Genomic DNA, 26,116 nt, shown 5'->3' on the forward strand with positions numbered 1-26,116 from the left:
GCTTAAGAGTTGAAGCTGCCTTTTTTTGTTTGTTCTTTAATTTGTTGCTCTTCCTTTGTTCCTGAAAGTCCAGTTTTCACTCTGGTATTATTTCTGTTTATTTTACTATTTTTACCATTTGTTTTAAAGCAGGATTTCAGGCATCAAATTCTTGTAGTTTTTCTTCATCTGAAATGTTTTAATTTTTCCTGAATTGTTGAAGGGTATTTTTGAAGGTTATAGAATTCTGGGTTGATACTTCTGTAAGCACTTTAAGGCTTTCCACCCTTTGCAGTTATTTGAATTATTGTTCTCTCGTGAGTATTGTTGTTTTCTATTGCTGTTTGTAGGTTTTCCCTCAGCTGTATGTTCTGGGATCCTTCCATACTCTGGCTTGCAGGGGCCCCCTTTGCTTTATCTACTGTCCAGAAAGATGTGATTTCCTTGTGGTTTCTGTAATTGGAGCCTCCCTTGAGGCAGGGGCCAGAAAGGGTGGAGGGAGTAAAATCACAAACCTGGTATTTCCCTCGTACTCTTCAGCTCCAGGGGACCCTTTCGTCAGTCTTCTGCCTGAAAGACAGGGTTTCTCTGCGTTTTTTTCTGTTCATGTTTCTTGCCACAGATCCACTGTGAGCTTCTTCTATTCCAGGAGAAAAAATAGGGAAACAAGCCTCTGCTTGTTGTTGGTTGTTGCTTCCTCTAAGTTTCGACTCTCCTAGCCAGTCCTTGTGCTTTTGCCACCCCCCACCCCACCCCCAGCCCCCCAGTGCTTTGCTGGTTGCTTCTTCTGTACTCTGTCCAGAGGTTTTAGTTGCAGCTTGGTGGAGCCCTTGGCTCGAGTGAGCTTACGCCATCTTGACTTGGCTTTGGGCCACATTCTTCTTAGGAGCTGCATGGTTTTCCCTTGTGCGGAAGTACAATATAATAGTCTTTTTATTTTAGTCAGTTCCTTATTGGTGGATGTTTAAATTATTTACAGCTTCTGGCTGTTGCAAACAGTACCAAAATGAATGTATATGTGCATATGTTATATGGTGAATTCTTAGAAAGGGAATTGCTGGATTAAAAAGTATGTATTATTCTGTAATTTTTCATAGGTACTTAAACATAGTATGCTTCTGGATTTTATTTGCCATTTTAAAAAAGGATATATTTTCATTTTTAGCTGCACTGGGTCTTTGCTGATGCTCATGAGCTTTCTCTAGTTGCAGTGAGTGGGGGGCTTCTCTTTGTTGCAGTGCGTGGGGGGCTTCTCTTCATTGCAGCGTGTGGGTGTCTCATAGTGGTGGCCTCTGTTGTTGCAGAGCACAGGCTGTAGGTGTGGGGTCTTCAGTAGTTGCGACGTGTGGGCTCAGGAGTTGTGGCCCAGGGGGCTTAGTTGCTCCACGGAATGTGGGATCTTCCTGGACCAGGGATTGAACCAGTGTCCCCTGCATTGTAAGGTGGATTCTTAACCACTGGACCATCAGGGAAGACCTTATTTGCCATTTTTAAAATGTATTTTAAATTTTAGTTTAATAACTATGATTGGCCCATCATTTCTTTTGTGGAAGGGAAGGTGCTTCTCTTTGTTAGGTTTTGGTGACACTGTTATCCTGGCTTTTTTAAAAAGGACTTTTAAAATATTTTCCTTTTCTGCCCTCTGAAATATATTGAAAACCATCTGAGCTGTTCTACGGATAAGAGCCCACTGACATCTTCCTCAGTTTCTCCTATCATTATTGGTTTGTTTTCTGTTTTGTTTTGTTTATTTTTTTTTCCCTATTTTTCATTTAGTTTTGGTGTTCAGTAATTCTTTAACAGTTGTCCTTGCACTCAGGGTTTAGACTTCATTAGCATTATTTTAATAGCTTCTGTACCTGTGGTGGTTCTCATATATCATCACCAATTTTATTTATTGTACTCAGTCCCACCTTTAAAAAATTTTTTTAATTGGAAGAAAATTGCTTTAAATGTGTTGGTTTCTGCCGTACAATGACACAGATCGGCCATGATTATACATACATCCCCTCCCTCCCTTCCTCCCACCCCACGACTCTAGGTTGTCATCACAGAGCACCAGGCTGGGCTCCCTGCGTAGTCCCATACCGTCTCACCAGCCATCTGTTTTACACAGGGTGGTGTATTTATGCTACCTTCTTCTTTCGTCCCGCTCTTTTCTTCCCTCACTGTGTCCAGAAGTCCATTCGCTCTATCTGCATCTCCGTTCCTTCCCTGCATTTAGGCTCATCAATACCACTTTTCTAGGTTCCATGTATATGTGTTAGTATACTGTGTTTATTTTTCTCTTTCTGACTTACTTCACTCTGTATAAGAGGCTCTAAATTCATCCGCCTCACTAGAACTGACTCAGATTGTTCGTTCTTTGTTATGACCGAGCAGTGTTCCCCTGTACGTATGTAGCATATCTTCCCTGTCCGTTCACCTGTTGATGCGCATCCAGGTTGCCTCCATGTCCTGCTGTTGGAAGCGTGCTGCTGTGAACACTGGCGCACGTGTCTTTTCCAGTTATGGTTTTCTCAGGTATATGCCCAGTAGTGGGATTGCTGGGTCATAGTTCCCACCGTTTTTTGATGAGGTTAGTTCTGGTTGGGCCCTGTAGATTGCCTCTGACTGTTCACTTCACTGTTCCACTTCCTCTTTATGGACACTTGAATTTATGACCTGCGTTCACCTTTCAGTCTCCTACATCCGTTAAGGTTCAAAAAAGAAGTGTCTTAAAGGCTCTTGCTACTACTCTGTTTCTGTCCGGTTCTCCTTGAAGTTTTTATAGTTGTGCTTTATGTTGTTTGATTGTGTGATGCCAGTTTATTTGTTTATTAATTCATGCAGCAGCTAATTCAGGAATCTACCACGGGCCAAGCACTGTCATAAGTACTAGGCCTGACAAGTCCAACAAAAATTGTCCTGGCCATTGTGGAGGTTTCAGTCTAGTGGAGGCATATGTTAATTGAATGAAACTCTTAAGAGTTGAAAATGTGATAAAATACTATGAGCGAAAAGATTTGAATGAATGAGGAACTGGCTGCTTGAAGGAGTGGGAGGGAGTATCCTAGACAGAGAGAACAGCTGTGGGGAGGCAGAAAGCTTTGCGAGGTCCAGGAGTCCAGTGTTACTGAAGCAGAAAGGAAGGGAGGGTGGCTGAGGTTGGAGCAGTCGGCAGGGCCCACCTCACGGGGGTCCTTGTGGGTCTCAGGAAGGAGTTTGGATTGTAATCCAAGTACGGTGGGGACCACTGAAAGGCTGAAAGTTGAGGACTGACACAGTCCAGTCATATTTGCTTTTTATTAAGTTGTTCATAACTTCTGTATCTTCATTGTAGACTGCATTCTTTATCATTACAAAATGTTTGTTTAATTTAGGGATTTAAAAATTTGCTTACTATGAACAAAGCTAGTGGAGGTGATGGAATTCCAGTTGAGCTATTTCAAATCCTGAAAGATGATGCTATAAAAGTGCTGCGCTCAATTTGCCAGCAAATTTGGAAAACTCAGCAGTGGCCACAGGACTGGAAAAGGTCAGTTTTCATTCCAATCCCAAAGAAAGGCAATGCCAAAGAATGCTCAAACTATCCCACAATTGCCCTCATCTCACACGCTTGTAAAGTAATGCTCAAAATTCTCCAAACCATGCTTCAGCAATACGTGAACCGTGAACTTCCAGATGTTCAAGCAGGTTTTAGAAAAGGCAGAGGAACCAGAGATCAAATTGTAAACATCCGCTGGATCATGGAAAAAGCAAGAGAGTTCCAAAAGAACATCTATTTCTGCTTTATTGACTATGCCAAAGCCTTTGATTGTGTGGATCACAATAAACTGTGGAAAATTCTGAAAGAGATGGGAATACCAGACCACCTGACCTGCCTCTTGAGAAACCTATATGCAGGTCAGGAAGCAACAGTTAGAGCTGGACATGGGACAACAGACTGGTTCCAAATAGGAAAAGGAGTACGCCAAGGCTGTATATTGTCACTCTGCTTATTTAACTTCTATGCAGAGTACATCATGAGAAAGGCTGGACTGGAAGAAGCACAAGCTGGAATCAAGATTGCTGGGAGAAGTATCAATAACCTCAGATATGCAGATGACACCACCCTTATGGCAGAAAGTGAAGAGGAACTCAAAAGCCTCTTGATGAAAGTGAAAGAGGAGAGTGGAAAAGTTGGCCAAAAGCTCAACATTCAGAAAACAAAGATCATGGCATCTGGTCCCATCACTTCATGGGAAATAGATGGGGAAAGAGTGGAAACAGTGTCAGACTTTATATTTTTGGGCTCCAAAATCACTGCAGATGGTGATTGCAGCCATGAAATTAAAAGACGCTTACTCCTTGGAAGGAAAGTTATGACCAACCTAGATAGCATATTCAAAAGCAGAGACTTTGCCAACAAAGGTCTGTCTAGTCAAGGCTATGGTTTTTCCAGTAGTCACGTATGGATGTGAGAGTTGGACTGTGAAGAAAGCTGAGTGCCAAAGAATTGATGCTTTTGAACTGTGGTGTTGGAGAAGACTCTTGAGAGTCCCTTGGACTGCAAGGAGATCCAGCTAGTCCATTCTAAAGGAGATCAGTCCTGGGTGTTCTTTGGAAGGAATGATGCTAAAGCTGAAACTCCAGTACTTTGGCTACCTCATGCAAAGAGTTGACTCATTGGAAACGGCTGATGCTGGGAGGGATTGGGGGCAGGAGGAGAAGGGGACGACAGAGGATGAGGTGGCTGGATGGCGTCACTGACTCGATGGACGTGAGTCTAGGTGAACTCCGGGAGTTGGTGATGGACAGGGAGGCCTGGCGTGCTGTGATTCATGGGGTCTCGAAGAGTCGGACACGACTGAGCGACTGAACTGACCTGAAACTTTTATGAACCCTTTTTGTTTTCATTTCCTACCTGGGGCATCCTGTTGAAAATAGCTAGTGGGGGTTGGTTGGAAATAATGTCTCTGGGGTTATGAAGAGAGGTCTGGGTAGAGAAATGCATTTAGAAGTCATTGATATTTGGGTGGTAATCGAGTCCACTGATAATTAAGGGAAAGCAGGAGAATCTGTTTAGGACTAAACTTTGGGGAATTAAGAGAGATGTATGGCAGAGGAACACCAGTCAGGGAGAATGAGTCGTTTGGCAGAAGGAAGTTTAGAAGGGTGTTGTGGCCAAATATGTCAGATGTTTTCAGAGACAGGCTGGATAAAACAGGTGATAACGTTGTAGCACTTTCTGTCTCACCTATCAGTTGATGTTGAGTTTGCAGTTAATTTAATAATCTTATTTAATCTTAGTCTATATTTAGACTATAACATGATACTTCCTGTTAGCTTATATATTGAAAAAATTAAAACAAATCATTGAAGCAGTTAAAAGTAAGAAACTGTAGAACATATTTTCTAAACACTACATAATTTCAAATATGCAGAAAAGCTGAAAGAATAGTACAGTGAACACCCAGTATACCTTTCTCTTGAATTCACCAATTTTTTAAAAAACATTTTCGCTATATTTACTTTCTCAGTCTTTTAAATTTTTCTTTTTGCTGAACTGTTTGACAGTAAATTGCAGGCATCATGACATTTCACTTCTAGATTCTGCAGCATACTCAAGACATTTAATTTAACACAGATATAATATAATATTCCATTTCAAATTTTTCTAATTGCTCTTTACTGCTGTTTTGTCTTTTTGTTTATCCAGGATTCATTCAAGGGTCATGTGTTGCTTTTAGCTGACATTTCTTTTGTTCCTTTAATCTAGAGCTGTCCTGTCACTTTTGGAGAGGGAAAGGTTCTTTTGTGACAATGACTTTTTGTTTTTTTTGGCCACATCGTTCAGCTTGTAGGATCTTAGTTCCCTGACCAGGAATCAAACCCAGCCGCTCAGCAGTGGAAGCATGGAGTCCTAACCACTGGGTCACTGGGGAATCCCCAACAATGACATTTCTTAATTGTCTAGGCCAGTTGTCTTCAGAGCGTCTCACTGTTTGGGTTTATCTGATTGCTCTTTATAGACTCAGTTTAGATGTTTTTGGTGGGAATTCTGTGTAAGAGATGTTGTGTCTTCCTTTGCGCATCTCAGCAGAAGGCATGGCATCAGTTTGTCCCATTATTGACAATAAGTTTGATCACTTTGTAAAGGTTGAGTCTGCCTTTTAGGAATAGGTAATTTATGAGGTGATATTATGGTGAGAATATCCCATTGCCCATCAGGCTCTCACCCAGTGGTTTTAGCATTCATTCAGGCCTTGCCTGAATCGGTTATTACACTCGTGATTGCATAATGATTTTTTTCTGATTTTTCATTCTTTCATATATTAGCATTTGAAGAGCTCTCCCTTCCTTCCTTTTGAGTGTTACTGTGGACTGATAGATTCTTTTTTAATTCATTGTGAAAACTTAAGAGATTTTTATGTCGTAATAGTTTTTGTGCCAGATATTTAAGAAGCAAGATTCTTTGGTAATGTTACTTACAATGTTTCTAAACTGTTCTAGAAACGTTTTATTTGGAGAAGAAACTAAAGAGGTATAATACTATGTAAAATTTTTATTTTTCAAAGGCTAAAAGAAATTAGTAAATGAATTCTTCAACTTTTGTTGAAGCCAGAATTTCACCTTTTCTACTATAGTGAAATTTCTTGACTATACAGAAAGTAGCATATTCAGAAATGGTTGAAGAACCATTGAGTTCAGTGGTAAGTCCCACTCCAGTATCCATGGGCAGAGGAGCCTGGTGGGCTACAGTCCATGGGGTTGCAGAGTTGGACCCAACTGAGCTCATAGTGGTGCTAATTTTCAGGGGCTTCCTTGGTGGCTCAGATGGTACAGAATCCGCCTGCAATGCAGAGACCTGGGTTAGATCCCTGGGTGGGTGAGATCCCCTGGAGAAGAGAATGGCTGCCCACTCCAATATTCTTGTCTGGAGAATCCCATGGACAGAGGAGCCTGGTGGGCTACTATCCATGGAGTCACAAAGAGCTGGACACAACAATTAAGCGTACTATGGAAGTAAACTTGTCAAATATAAGAAACTTTCGGGAGAAGGCAGTGGCACCCCACTCCAGTACTCTTGCCTGGAAAATCCCATGGATGGAGGAGCCTGGTAGGCTGCAGTCCATGGGGTTGCTAAGAGTCGGACACGACTGAGCGACTTCACTTTCACTTTTCACTTTCATGCATTGGAGAAGGAAATGGCAACCCACTCCAGTATTCTTGCCTTGAGAATCCCAGGGACGGGGGAGCCTGGTGAGCTGCCGTCTATGGGGTCGCACAGAGTCGGACACGACTGAAGCGACTTAGCAGCAGCAGGATGAAGGGAAATGTAACAGGTATGAAAATGCATAAAATGGAGAAGACTGGAAATGGTAATGATGTTAAATAAACATAAGGCTAGTTTTCCCTCTTAATTTCATAAAAATGCATATGATTGTTCAAAATAAAAGAAAAACTTTGTATTTAAAAAAAAAAAAGAAAGAAACTTTCCTCTGAAAATAACTAGAAAATATTTCAGGCATTCAAAAAAGTTTGAAAAATAAGATAATGTACACTCTTTAACACCCTAGCTAGATTTAGTAAATACTGACATTTTCTCCGTATTTGTTCCAGTTCTGTCTATTTTAAGAGAATATTAGAGGTTAACATTCTCTCTCCTTTTCCCTTCCTTGCTCCTCCAGAGGTATTTATTCTCCTGAAGTTGGTGTGTTTTATACTTGTCCTATATATGTTTATGGACTTCCCTGGTGGCTCAGACGGTAAAGAGTCTGCCTTCAATGCGGGAGACCTGGGTTTGATCCCTGGGTTGGGAAGATCCCCTGGAGAAGGAACTCCAGTATTCTTGCCTGGAGAATTCCATGGACAGGGGAGCCTGGCAGTTTACAGTCCATGGGGTTGCGAACAGTCGGACACGACTGAGCAACTTTCACTTTCACTTACATATGTTTGTATGCCATTATTGTTTTATGTTTAAAATTTTTACGTAGATGGTCTTTGGGTGTTTAATTAACTTGCTTGTTTCACTTTTTAAAAAGTATTCATTGTTCGTGTTGATACACCTAGTTCATTTGTTTTTAAATACTATGTAGTATTCCATTATATTTATCCATTTCCTCCTGATAAACATTTAGGTTATTTCCAATTTTGGGGGTGCTTCTTTAGAGCGCGTATTGTGTACTCTTATCAATTCTTAAATCTGTATGTAGGTGTATATATTTATATGGGTTTCTTTATCTGAGGCTTACATCTTTATTTCAGTTTTGATAGACTCCTTATTTTGCTGGAATTTCACAGAGAATGCTTTTTGTATTTTGCAGTTGTTTTAAAGGGAGAGACTACTGAAATGCATTTTAGCCTTGTGTTGTTAACCCAGGGGGCTAGGGTTGTGGAGTAGTCCCTAGATACATTTCTAGACCAGGGTTCTCCAAAGAACTTTCTGTGGTGATGGAAATGTTCTGTATATGTACTGTCCAGTCTGGTAAGCCACTAACCATACATGGCCATTAAGCACTTGAAATGATGCCTCGTTAAAATTTTTGCTTTAGATGTCCAAACTTTCTAACTGTGTCATTGATCTCCTTTAGCTGCTATTTCTGCCACCTGCACAAAGGACTCTTCTTATTTCTCAAATCCCTTTTACCTGAGAGGTTGACTCCAGTGGTTTTTTAACAATAGGGGAGAAAGTCTAATGCAGTAAAGAGCATAAGCTTACGAGACAGGTGGACTTCTCCTTTACTGTAACTCTTAGTGGCACTGACTGTTACCTTGGACCAGTCATTCAGCCTTTCTACATGCATCTTTAAAAGGAGATGATAATAATAATACCTAGTTCATGGAGTTGATGTGGAGATAATGCATTTAAATGTGTTTATTAGCACAGTTCCTCTCTCTGGCGTATAGGAAGCCCTTGTGAAAGCTAGCTGCTACTATTTTTCCTGTTATTACTAAAATGGGAGGATAGGGAATGGAGACAAAGGAGATTCACCGGAAGAGCACAAACTTGTGAGTAATAACCTTAAAGCTAGATTGGGACACTCTTCCAGATCAAAGGGAGATATCCTTGTTACTTTGGACAAATTAGTTTCATAATTTAAAAAACAGTGTGTGTTAGTTGCTCAGTGGCATCTAACTCTTCGCAACCCCATGGACAGTAACCTGCCAAGCTCCTCTGTTGATGGAGTTCTCCAGGCACAAATACTGGAGTGATTAGCCATTACCTTCTCCAGGGGATCTTACCGACCCAGAGATTGAACCTGGGTCTCCTGCATTGCAGGCAAGATTCTTTACTGCCTGAGCCACCACGGGAGCCCAATTTTAAGAAGATGACTAGTAAATAGATTGTTGTTCAGTTGCTAAGTTGTGTCTGACTCTTTGCGACCTCATGGGCTATATATAGCCCACCAGGCTCCTCTGTCCATGGGATTTCCCAGGCAAGAATACTGGAGTGAGTTGCAGTTTCCTTCTCCAGGGAATTTTCCTGACCCAGGGACTGAACCCCAGTCTCCTGTATTGGCTGGTGACTTATCTACCACTGAGCCACCTGGGAAGCCCAGTAAACATATTACAGATGATTTATTTTGTTATGCCATTCATGGTTTATGTGTAACATTAGATTAAAGAATGAGACTTGATTAGATACTGAATATTAACTTCTGTTGGAAACAAACTTCACTCACCCTGTACACCAATACTTTCTTCCCTCAGATAGCAGTTAGAAATAGGGAGACAATATTAACATTTTTTTCCATAGAAACACATATATATAGAGTTATAGGGTCGAAAAGTCTGAAAATACTGTAAATATCCTTCTTAGTATTAAAACAGTAAAAATGTGTAAGCCAAACTGAAACATCTGCAGTGGCATCTGGATTTTAATCTTGGCCTGACTGCACCCCTGGATCTCTGCCCTTTGTAGGTAGTTTTGCTTCTGGGTATCATTTGTTGAACACTTTTTTAATTTTAGTTATTACAGTAAAACATGGTCTGTGCTCTCAAGAAGTTAACAGATGAGCTGAGGACCCATGAGTAATTGCCTGTAGTATAAACGTGCTCACGCTATAACAGAGAGCTGTACAAAGTGTCAGAGAAGCACCGGGCCCAGAGGCCCAGAAGAAGACGGAAAGGTAACATCTTATCAGGGCCTTGAAAAAGGTCTAGGATTTCTCGCAGCTTCAGCAAATGAAGGCAATATCTACTTAAAATGTATAGACAAGTTTTTAAATGAAAACAATAGGAAATTAACAAATACAGATTGTGCCAAAAGTGTATATTTAAAAAACCCAGGCGTGTAGAAAAGGACCCCAAGCAACAGTTAACACTTAGTGTTATTGACCAGTTCTTCCAGAGAGCTCAGAGAAGAGGTGTCCCCATAGACCCTATTAAGTAAACTTCTATTATGGAATTCAGAGGAGTGGAAAGTGTTGCCTCAGCAACTGCCAGGTTATTTAAATAGTGTACATAAAAACATAATTCTTCTGTTAAGGTAATAATCTGTCACATGGGCCAGAATCCTTGTTGTTCAGTCAAGAAACTCTCCCTTAAGCCAGTCTGTGTTGGAAATACATTGGCAAATTTCTGGTCTTTGGTTCCCCTCCCCACTCCACCCCGACTCCCCATGCAGACCACTTTCCATCCTTAGCATATTCTCTTTGTGGTCTTATTAATGTCTTTGATTAGGCTTCAGTTTCCTTTCACACCAGTCCTCTTCTAATCGTGCCTTGAGGCGGCCTCTTAGCTTTCTTACCTTGAGTTTCCACCAAAGCTCTACTTTTTGTTTGGTAGGGGGAATATCCAATTTCAGTAAAGCCCTAATTTTCCAACTTTACTGCACATGGGAATTATCTGGGGAGAAAGATTAAAACTACAGATTACTGAGCTTCACCTGGGGTTCTGTAAATTTGAGTTGCATTTTGATACTCTACTTTTAACAGTTTCGGTTCAGTTCCGTTCATTCACTCAGTTGTGTGCAACTCTTTGCGACCCCATGGCTGGCAGCACACCAGGCTTCCCTGCCCATCACCAACTCCCAGAGTTTGCTCAAACTCTTGTCCGTCAATTTGGTGAGGCCATCCAACCTTCTCATCCTCTGTCATTCCCTTCTCCTGCCTTCAGTCTTTCCCAGCATCAGGGTCTTTTCCAATGAGTCAGTTCTTCTCTTCAGGGGGCCAGAGTATTGGAACTTTAAGTATCAGTCCTTCCGATGAATATTCAGGACTGATTTCCTTTAGGATTGACTGGTTTGATCTCCTTGCAGTCCAACGGACTCTCAAGAGTCTTCTCCAACACCGCAGTTCAAAAGCATCAATTCTTCGGCACTCAGCTTTCTATATGGTCCAACACTCACATCTGTACATGACTACTGGAAAAACCATAAGAGTCACCTTCGCAAAGAGTCGGACACGACTGAGCGACTTCACCTTCACCTTCACCTCACTGGAAAAACCATAGCTTTGACTATAAGGACTTTGTTGTTAAAGTAATATCTCCGCTTTTAAATATGCTGCCTAGGTTTGTCATAGCTTTTCTTCCAAGGAGCAAGTGTCTTTTAATTTTGTGGCTGCAGCACCCTCTGCAGTGATTTTGGAGTCCCCCAAAATAAAGTCTGTCACTGTTTCCATTGTTTCCCCATCTATTTGCCATGAAGTGATGGGACTGGATGCCATGATCTTAGTTTTTTGAATGTTTAGTTTTAAGCCAGCTTTTTCACCCTCTTCTTTCACTTTCATCAAGAGGCTCTTTAGTTCCTCTTCGCTTTCTGCCACAAGGATGGGGTCATCTGCATATCTGAGGTTGTTGGTATTTCTCCCAGCAATCTTGATTCCAGCTTGTGCTTCATCCAGCCTAGCATTTTGCATGATGTACTCTGCATAGAAGTTAAGTAAGCAAGGTGACAATATACAGCCTTGACGTACTCTTATCCCAGTTTGGAACCAGTCCGTTGTTCCATGTCTGATTCTAACTGTTGCTTCCTGACTTGCATACAGATTTCTCAGGAGCCAGGTAAGGTGGTCTGGTATTCCCATCTCTTTCAGAATTTTCCACAGTTTGTTGTGGTCCACACAGTCAAAGGCTTTGGCATAGTCAATGAAGCAGAAGTAGATGTTTTTCTGGAACTCGCTTGCTTTTTTGATGATCCAGCGGATGTTGGCAATTTGATCTCTGGTTCGTCTGCCTTTTCTAAATCTAGCTTGAATATCTGGAAGTTCTCGCTCAGTTCACTCAGTACTATTGAAACCTAGCTTGGAGAATTTTGAGCATTACTTTGCTAGCGTGTGAGATGAGTGCAATTGTGCAATAGTTTGAATATTCTTTGGCATTGCCTTTCTTTGGGATTGGAATGAAAACTGACCTTTTCCAGTCCTGTGACCACTGCCGAGTTTTCCGAATTTGCTGGCATATTGAGTGCAGCACTTTCGCAGCATCATCTTTTAGAATTTGAAACAGCTCAACTGGAATTCCATCACCTCTTCTAGTTTCATTCAAAGTCATGCTTCCTAAGGCCCACTTGATTTCGCACTCCAGGATGTCTGGCTCTAGGTGAGTGATCACACTGTCATGGTTATCTGGGTCTTTAAGATCTTTTTTGTACAGTTCTCCTGTGCTTTCTTTAACAGTGTACCATGTGATTTTGCTGCACTTCTAGTTTTAGGATGGATAGTTTCAAGGCAGCATCTCAAACTTTATATTTTGGCCACTCTGGACAGCATGCTGTGCTGTGCTCAGTTGTGTCAGAGTCTTTGTGGCTGGGGACTGTAGGCTGCCAGGTCCTCTATCCATGGGATTTCTCAGGCAAGAATACTGGAGTTGGTTGCCATTTCCTCCTCCAGGAGATCTTCCTGACCTAGGGATTGAATCCACATCTCCTGCGTCTCCTGTCTTGGCAGGTGGATTCTTTACCACTGAGCCACCAGGGAAGCCCCTGTGAGGCTGGCAGGATCCAACTAGGGATGGAACCAGTGCCCCACTCCGTGGAAGTGCAGAGTCCTAACCACTGGATGCCAGGAAATTCCTGAGAAGTGTTTTTCAGATTGTGGGCTGCATGCAGCATGTTTTAAAAGCAGAAAAGAATGGAATAGAAGGTATTAAAATGGGATGGAAGAGAAGATATTAGTCTAAGAGAAAGTGAAAGAAAGTGAAAGTCACTCAGTCATGTCCAACTCTTTGTGACCCCATGGACTGTACAGTCCATGGAATTCTCCAGGCCAGAATGTTGGAGTGGGTAGCTGTTCCCTTCTCCAGGGGATCTTCCCAACCCAGATATTGAACCCAGGTCTCCCACATTTCAAGTGGATTCTTTACCAGTTGAGCCACAAGGGAAGCCCAAGAATACTGGAGTGGGTAGCCTATCCCTTCTCCAGTGGATCTTCCTGACCCAGGAATCAAACCAGGGTCTCCTGCATTGCAGGTGGATCCTTTACCATCTGAGCTTTGAGGAAAGCTAAGAGTAGTGCTTAAAAGACTTTACTTTTGGGCTATATACTAGATTGAGATATAAAATGTATTCTTACTTTGGGTCATGGACAAAAAGTTTGCAGACTGCCCTCTCAAGGTTATGTGTATAACCTTAACCTGACTGGTACTGACTTGCTCCCCAAAGTGGTGGTGCCACTTTAGGGTCCTGAAGATGATCTATCAGTGTTTCTGTTGTTGCCTGTTCTTCTCAAAAGTTTGTTTGGATGGACTTTAAAATTTTTGTCTGTTGATAAGTATGAAACAGTATCCCATTGTGGTTTTACTCTGCCTTTTCCAGATAGCTAGTGAGGTTGACGTTAATCACTTTTTTCTTTAATACCGGAAAATTAATATAATTTATCTGCTAGATATTATATCAGTGTTGCAATGGTAATGAGGATAATCTTCAGTGGTATATTATAAATACATTTCCCTGAAGAGTGGAAATGACTTGACTTGCTAAAACTAGTGATTGACAGTTGAGGTGCGTAAGTGGTTTAATTTTACGAGTTTTCTCTTAATACACTATATTCTATGCTTAAACCTGAATCTTTGAATTTGGCATAATGACCTTATATTTGTATTCATACAAGACCATCAGTAGCCATTATTATTAGCATCGTTTTATTGATTTGAATATTAATATTTTTATATAGTTGCATAGATACCTGTCCAGTATTTTTCTTAAAATATTATAGTAAAAATATATGCATGTGATGTTGAAGACTATAAAAGGATAAAAAAAACTGGCCTTTCTTCCTTCCTTTTCTCCATTTCTCCTCCCCAGGAGCAACTATGAAAAAGAGCCTTATATGACCTCTTGGATGGATATACTATATTGCTCTTCCCTCCCTTTTTTTGTTTGTTTCTAATTTCTTTTCTCAAATGACATTCTCTCATTATTTTGTAGCTGGCTTTTTCTTCTACTTAATAACATATCTTCAAGATTTTTTATTTCAACCCATATGAATATTACCTTATTCTTTTCAACTGCTATATTGGATGCTATTATCTACATGCATTGTAATTTATGATTTAACTATTGATGTATATTTAGGTTAAACGAAAAAACCCACAAAATACACACAAACTGTTGCGTTAAGTATTTTGTAATTACTTAAGTGCATGTGTCTGTTTATCTGTAGAATAACTTGTAGGAGGTAGAATTGCTGGGTCAAAGGGCTATGCCTTCAGATAGATTTTTGCCAAATTGCCTTCTTAACAATTGAACTTATTTAAACTGTCCCAATAATACTTCAGAATGAACTGACCAGTATTTAATGTTAACTTTGAAAAGTGCTCACATTGTTCAGTATGTATATAGTCGTAGTTTGAATAGACCCTATTTTGTGGTTTCTAGCTAGATACTGGAGTGTAGAATTTGTGAGCCTTTTTTTGCCTTTCTTCCTCTTACCTCTAAACCTAATAGAAAGCAGACATACTTTAGCTTAAGATAAAGCTAAATGAACTGTTAAATCAGAATACAGTGGTTATCCAAAATCTTGTAGAATCTGTGAAAGCTGATCCCTCAAAATTAGATGTTGGACAGTGTTTCTGTTACTGTCTAATTTACTACAGAAGAGTACTATCAACAGTCTTTTTTAGGAAAAAACATTAACTGCTCTCATTGATAGTCTTTAAATAGCAATTTTCTGAGTTTCTCATTATAAAAGATTGATATACTGTGTTAAATACTGTTTTAATCAGTTGCCTTTTTTTTGCAAGTGACAGAAAACCAACATGTTCACTTTAAGCAAGCGACTTGCTTCAAGTCACACTTAGTTTGTGTGACTGGGAAATTTGAATGACAGCTTCTGCCGGTACTTTTCTCCCACTCCTGTTTCTTCTGTTTTCTTGTCTTTATTCCCTTCTTCCACAAGGGAGGTAAAGGTGGGTTGGCCCCAGACCACCTCTGGCCACCATCTTGGAAAGAATGAGCTTCAGAGCACTTCTCACTCAGCATCTGAATATAAAACTTCAGGCAGGACTCGAGCTGGCCCACAGTGCCAACAACCGGGAGATGGAATACTGTGTGTGGGGACCCCATCAGAATCAGGTGGTGTAGGGGGAGGTAATTCTCTAAAGAGAGTGATGCTGGCAAACGCTGCCAGTAAAAGAAGCATGCCAAATCTTTCTTAGGTCTAAGAGGTGGGTGTTCAGCTGCAGAGGTGGAATAGATACCATGAACAGGTAAATTATAAGGTAACAAACGGCTCAGAGAAGGCGACAAGAATTCAGAAGAGTTTGGGGGAATTAGTCTTTTGCAGGAAATGGTACCAGAGTCAAATGTTACGGTTGCCATGTTATATTCCACACCACTTGATTTCTTGCTTCATAAGGTCACTTTTATCCATCTTTTTCTTTGTTCTCACAGCCAGACTCTGAATCCAAGTCTTTATTTTCTCGGTAGTTGCAGATGCCCTGTCTCTGATCTGTTCCCCTTGTCCTTTTCATTGTACACACTGAAGCCAGAGAAGACTTTCTAGAACACTCTTCTCATGTCCCTGACCTGCTCAGAAAGCCTGTAACAACCTTCATTACTGCCCGAATAAAGTGCTGTGCAAATGCCTACACCTAACATTTAAGGATCCCTGTGTTCTGGTCCTTGAACTACTTTTCCAACCTTTGCTTCTGCAATCCTTTGCTTGGACTCTGTTTGACAGCATTTTGCATAAACAGCTGAGAGGAACACAGGCACTATCTCTGTAAGCAGGTTTGACTTGTGTTTCTTCTCTTGGATTTGAGGGATTCCTCTAGGCTCAGTCTTCGCTTTAATCCCTTTCGGCTTTCTCTTATTTATACTTATGCAGCTGAGAACCAAATAATTTCCAGAAGACAGTGAAATGGACTGGATTACCATCATGATGCTTATCACTAATATGATGATTCTGTGATTTAGTTGAATCTGTGAAAATTGCATCTTTGTAGTAGATGAAAATTTGCTGAGATGAAGGAGGTTTCTTTCCTTACTACGTAGGGTGGGTGCTCAGTCACTAAAAGTTGTGTCTAACTCTTTGCGACCCCGTGAACTGTAGCCTGTCAGGCTCCTCTGTCCATGGGATTTCCCAGGCAAGAATACTGGAGTGGGTTGCCATTTCCTCCTCCAGGGGATCTTCCCGACCCAGGGATCGAACCTGCATCTTCTACTTTGCAGGTGGATTCTTTACCACTGAGCCACCAGGGAAACCCCTTACTATGTAGGCTCACCTGTGAAGTCTGGCCTAGGGTGATGATCCCTTGAACCTTTTTCTACAGAAAGTAATGGATATAGTCTTATTTGGAAAATCTTTCCAGTGAATGAATATGGGGAGTAGTGCTTTGTATAAAAGCTCTTGACCTTTTATATCCTTTAGTGTACTTTCTTCTCCTGGTGTCCTGTGCCCTTTTAGTTTGTACCTAATGAGAGTTAGCTGGACCTGAGGAGAGCTTAGAAATGGGGGACAGAAGAGGCAATCAAGAGGTGACCAGCAACCCAAAGCCATGGTTACCATAAAGCTTAATTGTGAAAAATGAATTCAGTGTTAACTGATCTTGATAAAATTAATCCTTATATTTAAAAATACATTTCTTGTTCTGTAAACATCATTGGAAAGTGTAATAATAGTAATGCAGGCATAGCATTTTAAGAGAAACTTGTTTCTTCCCACAAATTTTCTTATTAAAATACTTCATAGACTTTTTCAGAGGATTGAATAAATATGCATGCTTGTTATAAACTAAGCTCCCAAATGATATATATCGGTATATTTATTTACATCCATGAGTATTCCTAGGCTGGACCTTGCAGCTCATCAGTTGGCAAACAGGCACCTGCTGTTGATGAATTTATGCTGAAAAATTAGAGTCTGTTGTCTGTTTCTTAGGAGAACCCCCGACCTCATTTTCTCCCAGTATTGGAACCTTGCTTGTCTTCTCTCTTCCTTCTTCTTTCTGTCTCAGCCCTAACCTTGAGCATCACTGTGGCACTCAGAAAGAACTTCTGGCCAAGGAAAGGGCTGCGGCACCAGTGGACTTCCTGTCTGGTTGCTGAGAGCCGTTTCTTAGTGCAGTGGGGCACCGTGTTGCGCCTGTTCTCTTGGAGATATCTTTTTTTCACTTATATTCTCGTCAGGTCTTTCACAAATACACTGTTAACTTTTTTTTATCATGGTTGCTTGTAAACCAGTTAACCCCTCTAGGTAATTGAGAACTGAATATAATTGCAATATATTTTTGTACTTCTAGTTTGGGATATAATGGGAAAACTTTGCATTTAGAAATTCCACAGACTTAAAGATCAGAGCTAAATCATTGCATCTTGGTGTTCTTTGAACTTGGCAGTTATTAGAAAAATAGAAGTATGACATATCTCTTTTCGGGGATGTACATCCAAACAGGAAAAACGGGAAAACCCGTAGTTGGTAGAGGTTGAGGTATTGATTTGTAACTATACCATTTCTTTCTTTACAGGTAGGCGAAAACCAAGAGTACATCGGCCTCGTTCTCCAATATTGGAAGAAAAAGACATCCCGCCCCTTGAATTTCCCAAGTCCTCTGAGGATTTAATGGTGCCTAACGAGCATATAATGAATGTTATCGCCATTTATGAGGTACTGCGGAACTTTGGCACGGTTCTGAGGTTGTCTCCGTTTCGCTTCGAGGACTTCTGTGCGGCTCTGGTGAGTCAAGAGCAGTGCACGCTTATGGCAGAGATGCACGTCGTGCTTTTGAAAGCAGTCTTGCGTGAAGAAGACACTTCCAATACTACCTTTGGACCCGCCGATCTGAAAGACAGCGTGAATTCCACGCTGTATTTCATTGATGGCATGACGTGGCCAGAGGTGCTGCGGGTGTACTGTGAGAGTGACAAGGAGTACCATCACGTTCTTCCTTACCAAGAAGCAGAGGACTACCCTTACGGACCAGTAGAGAACAAAATCAAAGTTCTGCAGTTCTTAGTCGATCAGTTTCTCACCACAAACATCGCCCGTGAGGAGTTGATGTCTGAAGGGGTGATCCAGTACGACGACCACTGTCGGGTCTGTCACAAACTCGGGGATTTGCTTTGCTGCGAGACCTGCTCGGCGGTGTACCATTTGGAATGCGTGAAGCCGCCGCTCGAGGAGGTGCCGGAGGATGAGTGGCAGTGTGAAGTCTGTGTAGCACATAAGGTGCCTGGTGTGACTGACTGCGTTGCTGAAATCCAAAAAAACAAACCCTATATTCGACATGAACCTATCGGATATGACAGAAGTCGGAGGAAATACTGGTTCTTAAACCGGAGACTCATAATGTGAGTAAATCTGGTCTTAGATTTTTTTGTGTGTGTATTTAAAATTAAGCCAGCTTCCTTCATGATTGATGTAGCAGAGCTGTGCTGCCGACGTGATACAGAGTTTTGTGATTTAATAAGGAGTTGTATGCGTGTGTGCTAAGTCGCTTCAGTGTTGTCCTATTTTTGCAACCCAGTGGACTGTAGCCTGCCAGGATCCTCTGTCCATGGGATTCTCCAGGCAAGAATACTGGAGTGGATTGCCATGTCCTTCTCCAGGGGATCTTCTCCACCCAGGGATCAAACCTGTGTGTCCTGCGTCTCCTGTATTGGCAGGTTGATTCTTTACCACTAGCACCATCTGGGAAGCCCAGTGAGTTGTATAGTTTAATAACTACTAACTTGAAGCAATATGTGCATTAAAACAAGTTTTTACAATTGTAAGGACAGAAGGGTAGATGAGAAAAAGCAAAGTGTACACCATTGTATTCAATACCTAGGATGGAAAAATTAGTTACTTAAAATTACTTAAAGACATTAATTACTAGGTGGAAGGCCACATGCCACTGTGGGCCCTTCCCCCACAGTGGGGGATTCCCTGCACCGCCCCCCGGGATAGGCTCCATCCTCACTTTGGTGTTAGGATTTTCTTGCTTCTCTTTTTAGTTTTGCTGTATCTGTACATGAAATGGAGCAGCAAGAACAAACCGGCTGTCTCAGGAAAGATCGGTGCTGACACACTGATTGCAACCTCCCAGAAGATAAACCCAGCAAACTCATGCTCATAGTCTTGGCTTGTGCTTTCCCGAGGGTTTTCAAGAGATTGCTTCCAGGCAGGGCGGGGGGAAGAGTGGGAGAAAGTCTGGGGAAGCAGAGGGTTGAGCTCAGTGAGGGTGATGGACAGGGTTGCAGTGTGGACTTGGTTTTGGACAGCCTGTAGAGGTATGGTCAGGGAGAGTGGGCTGCTTTGTAGTTTCAGCTTCTAAAGTTTTCAGAGCCTTCTTCAAGCTCTCAGAACTAGGTCAAAGCAGAAAATTTGTCGTGGGATGAAATGAAAGAGAGGAGAGGAGAGAGGAAACTTCATCAGCATACGGCCAGACCGGGCCAGGTAGAAAGGAGGAGCTTAGCCAGGCCCACCCTTAGTTTTTAAAAGCGGTGCAGAGTAAAGAGCGAATTTCAGAGTTCTGTGCCGTTGTTGTCTTGCGGTGTTGCTGCTGAGAAATCTGAACCCATTCATTGATTCTTTGTATCTAACCAGTTTGGACTTACCTGGAAGCTTAATGACCCTTCTCTTTGCCTTGGTGTCTCCTGCAGTTGCAGAGTGACGCGGCCTCATGTGGGTCTGTTTTTGTCCATTGTGTGTGGTGGGCACTTTCAGGCTGACGGTGGAGTCAGTTCAGAGAGCTTCCCTTGAGGACTTCCTCCTCTCCTATTCCCTGTTTCATTTTTCTTGAACTGTTGTTTTATTGAATGTTGGACTTCCTGTTTTGGTCTTCTGATTTTATCTTTTCTCTCCAGTTTTCCTCTTTGTCTTCTTTGCAGTGTGTGTGTGTGTGTGTGTGTGTGTGTGTGTGTACGCATGCGTGTTGCTCGGTGTGCGTATGTGTTGCTCAGTTTTTCTGGAAGATTTTTCTGAAGATTGGTCTTCAAGCCCTAGTATTTATTTTTCCTTTCCTATCATTTTTATTTCTTAAGAGCTCTTTTGTTCTTAAAATCATCCTCGTTTTTTAAAATAACATAAAATCCTGGTCTTTTATTTTCTGGAAATAAAAATTTCTTTTACTTTTGAAGATATTTTTGGTCGTTCTTCATATATTTTTCCACTCTGTGTGTGGTCTCTGTTTCTTCTAGTCTGCTTCTCCCTGCTGTTTGTTTGTTTGTTTCTTCTATCCTTAGATGTCTGTTAATCTTTAGTTTTTTGCTCTTGATTGATTAACATTGTGGGATTCTACAGCTGATTAGAAGTTCTGAGCAAGTGGGTAGGCTATGTCAATTTTGAGCTTAACCTTTAGGTGATTTTTCTTAATCTTTGTTCTTGGTGATCCCCAGTGTCACTCACTATCTTTAGCCCTCCTCTTGAGCTTGTCAGGTGGCCCAGAGGGGCCTTTTCGCGTATCCTGCGTGGAGTGGAGCGTGAGGGTCTGGCTGGCTGGGTGGAGACGTGGGCTGCATTTACCATGCACGGCACAGCTTGTCAGGTGGCCCAGAGGGGCCTTTGCGTGTGTCCTGCGTGGAGTGGAGCGTGAGGGTCTGGCTGGCGGGTGGAGACATGGGCTGCATTTACCACACACTGCACAGCTTGTCAGGTGGCCCAGAGGGGCCTTTGCATGTGTCCTGCGTGGAGTGGAGCGTGAGGGTCTGGCTGGCTGGGTGGAGACGTGGGCTGCATTTACCATGCACGGCACAGCTTGTCAGGTGGCCCAGAGGGGCCTTTGCGTGTGTCCTGCGTGGAGTGGAGCGTGAGGGTCTGGCTGGCGGGTGGAGACATGGGCTGCATTTACCACGCACGGCACTTTTACTGTGTGCTTTGCTTTTTGTTCAGCCGCTCAGCTGTGTCTGATTCTTTGCGACCCCGTGGACTGCAGCATGCCAGGCGTCCCTGTCCTTCACTGTCTCCTGGAGTTTGCTCAGACTCATGTCCATTAAGTTGATGATGCCATCCAACCATCATCCTCTGTTGCCCCCTTTTCCTCCTGCCCTCAATCATTCCCAGCATCAGGGTCTTTTTCCAGTGAGTTGGCTCTTTGCATCAGGTGGCCAAAGTATTGGAGCTTTAGCATCAGTCCTTCCAATGAATATTCCAGGTTGATTTCCTTTAGGATTGACTGGTTGGATCTCCTTGCAGCCCAAGGGACTCTCAAGGGACTCCCAAGGGACTTCTCCATACTGTGTGCACAGCCACTTGGTTCCTTGGTTTTCTGTATGGTATCTTTGTTCCCGGTGTCCCCCGGTCCGGAGAACCTAACTTTTACCTCCTGTAGTAATTAAACCTTTAGTGGCTTAAAGTGGGTAGGTAAGTGGTCTCTAGATCTGCTCCTGAAGCAACTGTCAAGCCCTTCTCTGCTGTCGATACTCCACATTTCAGTGTCTTCTGAGGATTATGATTGCTGGGTCTCAGCTCCACCCTTTATATTTCAGGTTGCACTTTCTTGGCTCTGTTAAAGGCAGTTATCACTTGTCCATTTGCTTTCCTGCTTCCAGTTTTTGTTGTTGTTATTTTTATTTTCTCTAATCTTTTGTTTTAAAAATTTTTTTTGGAGTATAGTTGATTAACAATTTTATGTTAGTTTCAGGTGTACCACAAAGTGAATCAGTTACACGCATACAGATACCTACTTTTTTAAAAATTCATTTCCCATATATGCCATTACAGAGTATTGAGTTGAGTTCCCTTTGCTATACCGTGGGTCCTTCTTCATTATCTGCTGTGTATAGTAGTGTATATATGTCAGTCCCAGTCTCCCAGTTTGTCCCTCCTCACTGTTACCCTCTGGTAGCCATGCATTTGTTTTCTCCATCTGTAATGCTGTTTCTGTTTCATAGACCAGTTCATTTGTACCCTTTATTTAGATTCCATATGTAAGCGATATCATGGTGTATGTTGTTCTCTGACTTACTTCACTTAGTTTAAGAGTCTCTAGTTGCATCCATGTTGCTGCAAAATGGCATATTTCGTTCTTTTTAGAAAAATATTTATTTATTTGGTTGTGTCAGGTCTTAGTTGCAGCAGTTGGGATCTTCATTACATCACGTGGGGTCTTTTGTTGTGGCCCATAGGCTCAGTAGCTCTGAGGCATGTGGGATTTTAGTTCCCTGACCAGGGATTGAACCCACATCCTCTGCATTGCAAGAGAGATTCTTAACCACTGGACCACCAGGGAAGTCCTTACTTCATTTTTTTTTTTTTAATGGCTGAGTAATATTCCACTGTATGTATGTACCACATCTTCTGTATCCATTCTTCTGTGAATGGGCATCTAGATTACTTCTTTTGTCCTGGCAGTTTAGTGCTGCGGTGAACACGAGGGTGCATGTATCTTTTTGAATTATGATTATCTAGTTTCTTTATTCTTTTATGTTTAGATCTTTTTTAAAAAATGCAGACATACTTTATAATTTTATTTATTTATTTGGCTGTGCTGGGTCTTCGTTGGTGGTATGGGCTTTTCTCTAGGTGCAGCAAGCAGGGGTTACTCTCTAGTTGCCGTGTGCGGGCTTCTCATTGCGGTGGCTTCTTTTGTTGTGAGTGCATGGGCTTCAGTAGCTGCTGTTCCCAGGCTCTAGATCACAGGCTCAATCATTGTGGCCCATGCATTTAGTTACTTTGAGGCATGTAAGATCCTCCTGGACCAAGGATCGAACCTGTGTCTCCTACACTAGCAAGCCAGTTCTTTACACTGAGCCACCAGGGAAGTACTCTAAGTGTACGTCTTTAAAAATATTTCTTTAGCAGTTTTAAGAGGGTTTCAAGGGCCTTCCCTGGTGGCTCAGATGGTAAGAATCTGCCTGCAACGCAGGAGACCTGGGTTCAATCCCTGGGTTGGGAAGATCCCCTGGAGCTCAGCATGGCAACCCCCTCCAGTGTTCTTGCCTGGAGAATCCCTTGGACCAAGGCGCCTGGTGGACTACAGTCCATGGGGTCACAAAGAGACACGACCGAGCGGCTTAGCACAGCACACAGCAAGAGGGTTTCAAGGCACAGAGGATGAGACCTGCGGATTCAGTCTGTCCCTTAATCCAGACACTGATGTGAGACACAGTGTATTATGTTTTTAAATGTTATTTTGTGTTTTTTGGGTTCTATCAGTTATATTAAATTTTTACATAATTTTATTTTTTTGCCCCCGTACCTCCCACGTATCTGGTTGTGGTGTTTATTGTTCCATCTTTCTCACATTATGCTATGGAAATGGTAGCATGGAAGCTTGTGTCGGCGAGGTCATTACACATGGAGAAGTAACTGTAACCACATTCTGGTGTGAGGTTTAATGCGGTCTTTCACTCTAAATGGAGAGTCAGTGAGTGCCTTTCAGGGAGCCTGGTGCTTGTACCCTCTAGACAGCAGGCAGCACAGCAGTTAACGGGCCCCATTCCCCCAGTCTCCTGTGCCTTCCCATAGGGCTCAGGGTCCTCAGGAGTGCTGTGAGCAAGTCAGGAAGGAAGTAAGGGGTGCTTCTCCTGTGCTCGTCTTCTCCCGTTCCTCTGTTGTCTTGCCCATCCTGCCCTTGTTGTTTGTTTCCGTCACTCCACGTGGCATGTGGGATTTTAGTTTTCTGACCCAGGGGGAACCCTTGCGCCTTACAGCAGAAGCTCGGAATCCTAACCATTGGACCAGCAGGGGATTCCCTGGGCTGGTTATTAATTTATATATTATAAAATTCTGTTGGTATAGCTGTACAATTCAATAATTTTAGTTAATTAACACTGAAAGCCACACATCCCAGGAAACATTTCCTTCTGAGACAAATCCACGTGGTTGGTCACTCTACATTTCAGTCATCTTGAATGAAAGTTTTCTTGTATCTGTCTACAGTTAATCTCACGCCCATCCTCAGCCTTAAGAAAATCACTCCTCTGCTGTTTGTATAAATTCGCCTTTTCTGAACATTTCATATAAAAAATATATAATGATGTTTTTCTTCTCAGTTCTTCCACTTAGAAGAATGTGTGCGTTCAGTTTTCTAATAAGCATTTTACAAATACATTTTTAAAATTAATCCTCACAACAATCCAATAATGTAGGTACTGTTCTTGTCTGCATTTCATAGATGAAAAACTAAAACTCAAGAGAAGTGAAGTAAGTTGCTCTTGGACTTGCCCAAGACTCTGTGGCTATTAGGAAGTAGGACCTTAAAAAAAAATTTTTTTTTTTCCAGGACCTATTTTTAAGAATCGTCTTTTTTCTTGTTTCTTTTTTTTTTTTTTTTTTTTGGCCATACCATGTGGTTTGCAGGATCTTAATTCCCTGACCAGGGATTGAATCCGGGCTATGGCAGTGAGAATCCTAACCACTGGACCGCCAGGGAACTCCCAAGAATATTTTCAATAACTAACTTTATACTGCAGTCTAGTTTCTAAGCCCTCATCTTGAGAAGTCTGCAACTTGCATTGTTTTAGTTGTTAAAAGCGGTGCTTAAAGAAAAATTGTGTAATGGTTTTGGCTCTGTTGAGACTGGATTTTTCTGAGATCTTATAAATTTGAAACAAAAGCATTTTTAGAAAATATAACATAAGCTAAGTGGTGTTCCAAAAAAGTTGTTTCTTGATAAATCAGCATCTATATGTAAAGTGAAGTGAAGTGAAGTTGCTCAGTCGTGTCCAACTCTTTGCGGCCCCTTGGACTGTAGCCCGCCAGGCTCCTCTGTCTATGGGATTCTCCAGACGAGAATACTGGAGTGGGTTGCCATTTCCTTTTCCAGGGGATCTTCCCAACCCAGAGATCGAACCCGGGTCTCCTACATTGCTCTCTCTATTCTCTGAGCCACCAGCAACACTCAGACAAGGAGAAGAGAAGACTCATTGAATGTGGTTAAATTGCAAACCTTTGAAATTACAGGAGTCAAAGGACTCAAGAAGGTTCCTGTGGGTGGATTTGTGATATGTCAATGAGATGAAATAACCTGCTTTTCTAAATTGGACAGTAAAATTCTTCCATATGTATGTTTGGCTGCATTGGGTCTTAGCTGCAGGCTCTTTATTGTGCGGCTTGAGGGTTTCTCTCTAGCTTTGGTGCATGGACTTAGTTTCCCTGCAGCATGTGGGATCTAGTTCCCTAAAGAGTGATCAAACCCTCGTACCCTGCATTGGAAGGCAGATTATTAACTACCTGACCACCAGGGAAGTCCCAGTGTAATATGTAATAATAATAAATTAATAATTACATATTTGGCATTGAAACTATTCACTTACATTTATTTGTTTTAAAAGCTTTAATCATAGTCTCTCAAATTTCCTTTCTTAATGATAATAAAGTACACAAAATTTAATGGACGATTTCAGATGAATTAGGATAGTATCTTTTTTCATGTGTTATGACATTTTGACTATTTTCTTTGTAAAGTCTGATACAAAGATCTCAATATCATTGTTAATGAGAGTCATTCTTTGTCAATAATTTGAGTAAATGTGAAAGATTTTACATCTTTTTCAAAATTAGATCAAAACAATTTCCATTTAAGCGCCCCCTTGTGGTAGATTATATGTGGACTCCTGATGAAAAGTTTTGAAACAATGTAAATTGCTCAGGTTATGTAGAGATTTGGTGTATGCTTTCTGGGAAAGTCCAGAAGCTTAAAATGATGAATCAGTGAACCTGTTGTCCAAGGGGTTATGTCTGAAACAAAGTCTGGGGCAGTAATCACTTTTTTGTTTTTTTTTTTGGCTGAGGCTTGCGGGATCTCAGTTTCCCCACCCTGAAGTGAACCCTTGCCCCCTGCAGTGGAAGCACAGTCTTAACCTCTGGAC

General features: G+C 41.7%; 1 protein-coding gene across 15 annotated transcripts in view; it reads left to right on the forward strand.

The window, feature by feature from the left end:
- Positions 1–26,116, forward strand: part of BPTF (bromodomain PHD finger transcription factor) — a 135,733-nt gene that overhangs the window by 23,418 nt on the left and 86,199 nt on the right. For all 15 annotated transcript variants that reach the window (XM_025279818.3, XM_025279801.3, XM_025279807.3 and 12 more), the window contains exon 2: positions 17,851–18,673. In XM_025279818.3, the coding sequence (XP_025135603.3) occupies positions 17,851–18,673 (823 nt within the window). The remainder of the gene's footprint in view (positions 1–17,850; positions 18,674–26,116) is intronic.

This window comes from Bubalus bubalis, chromosome 3 (genome assembly GCF_019923935.1).
Source record: "Bubalus bubalis isolate 160015118507 breed Murrah chromosome 3, NDDB_SH_1, whole genome shotgun sequence".
NCBI lineage: Eukaryota > Metazoa > Chordata > Mammalia > Artiodactyla > Bovidae > Bubalus > Bubalus bubalis.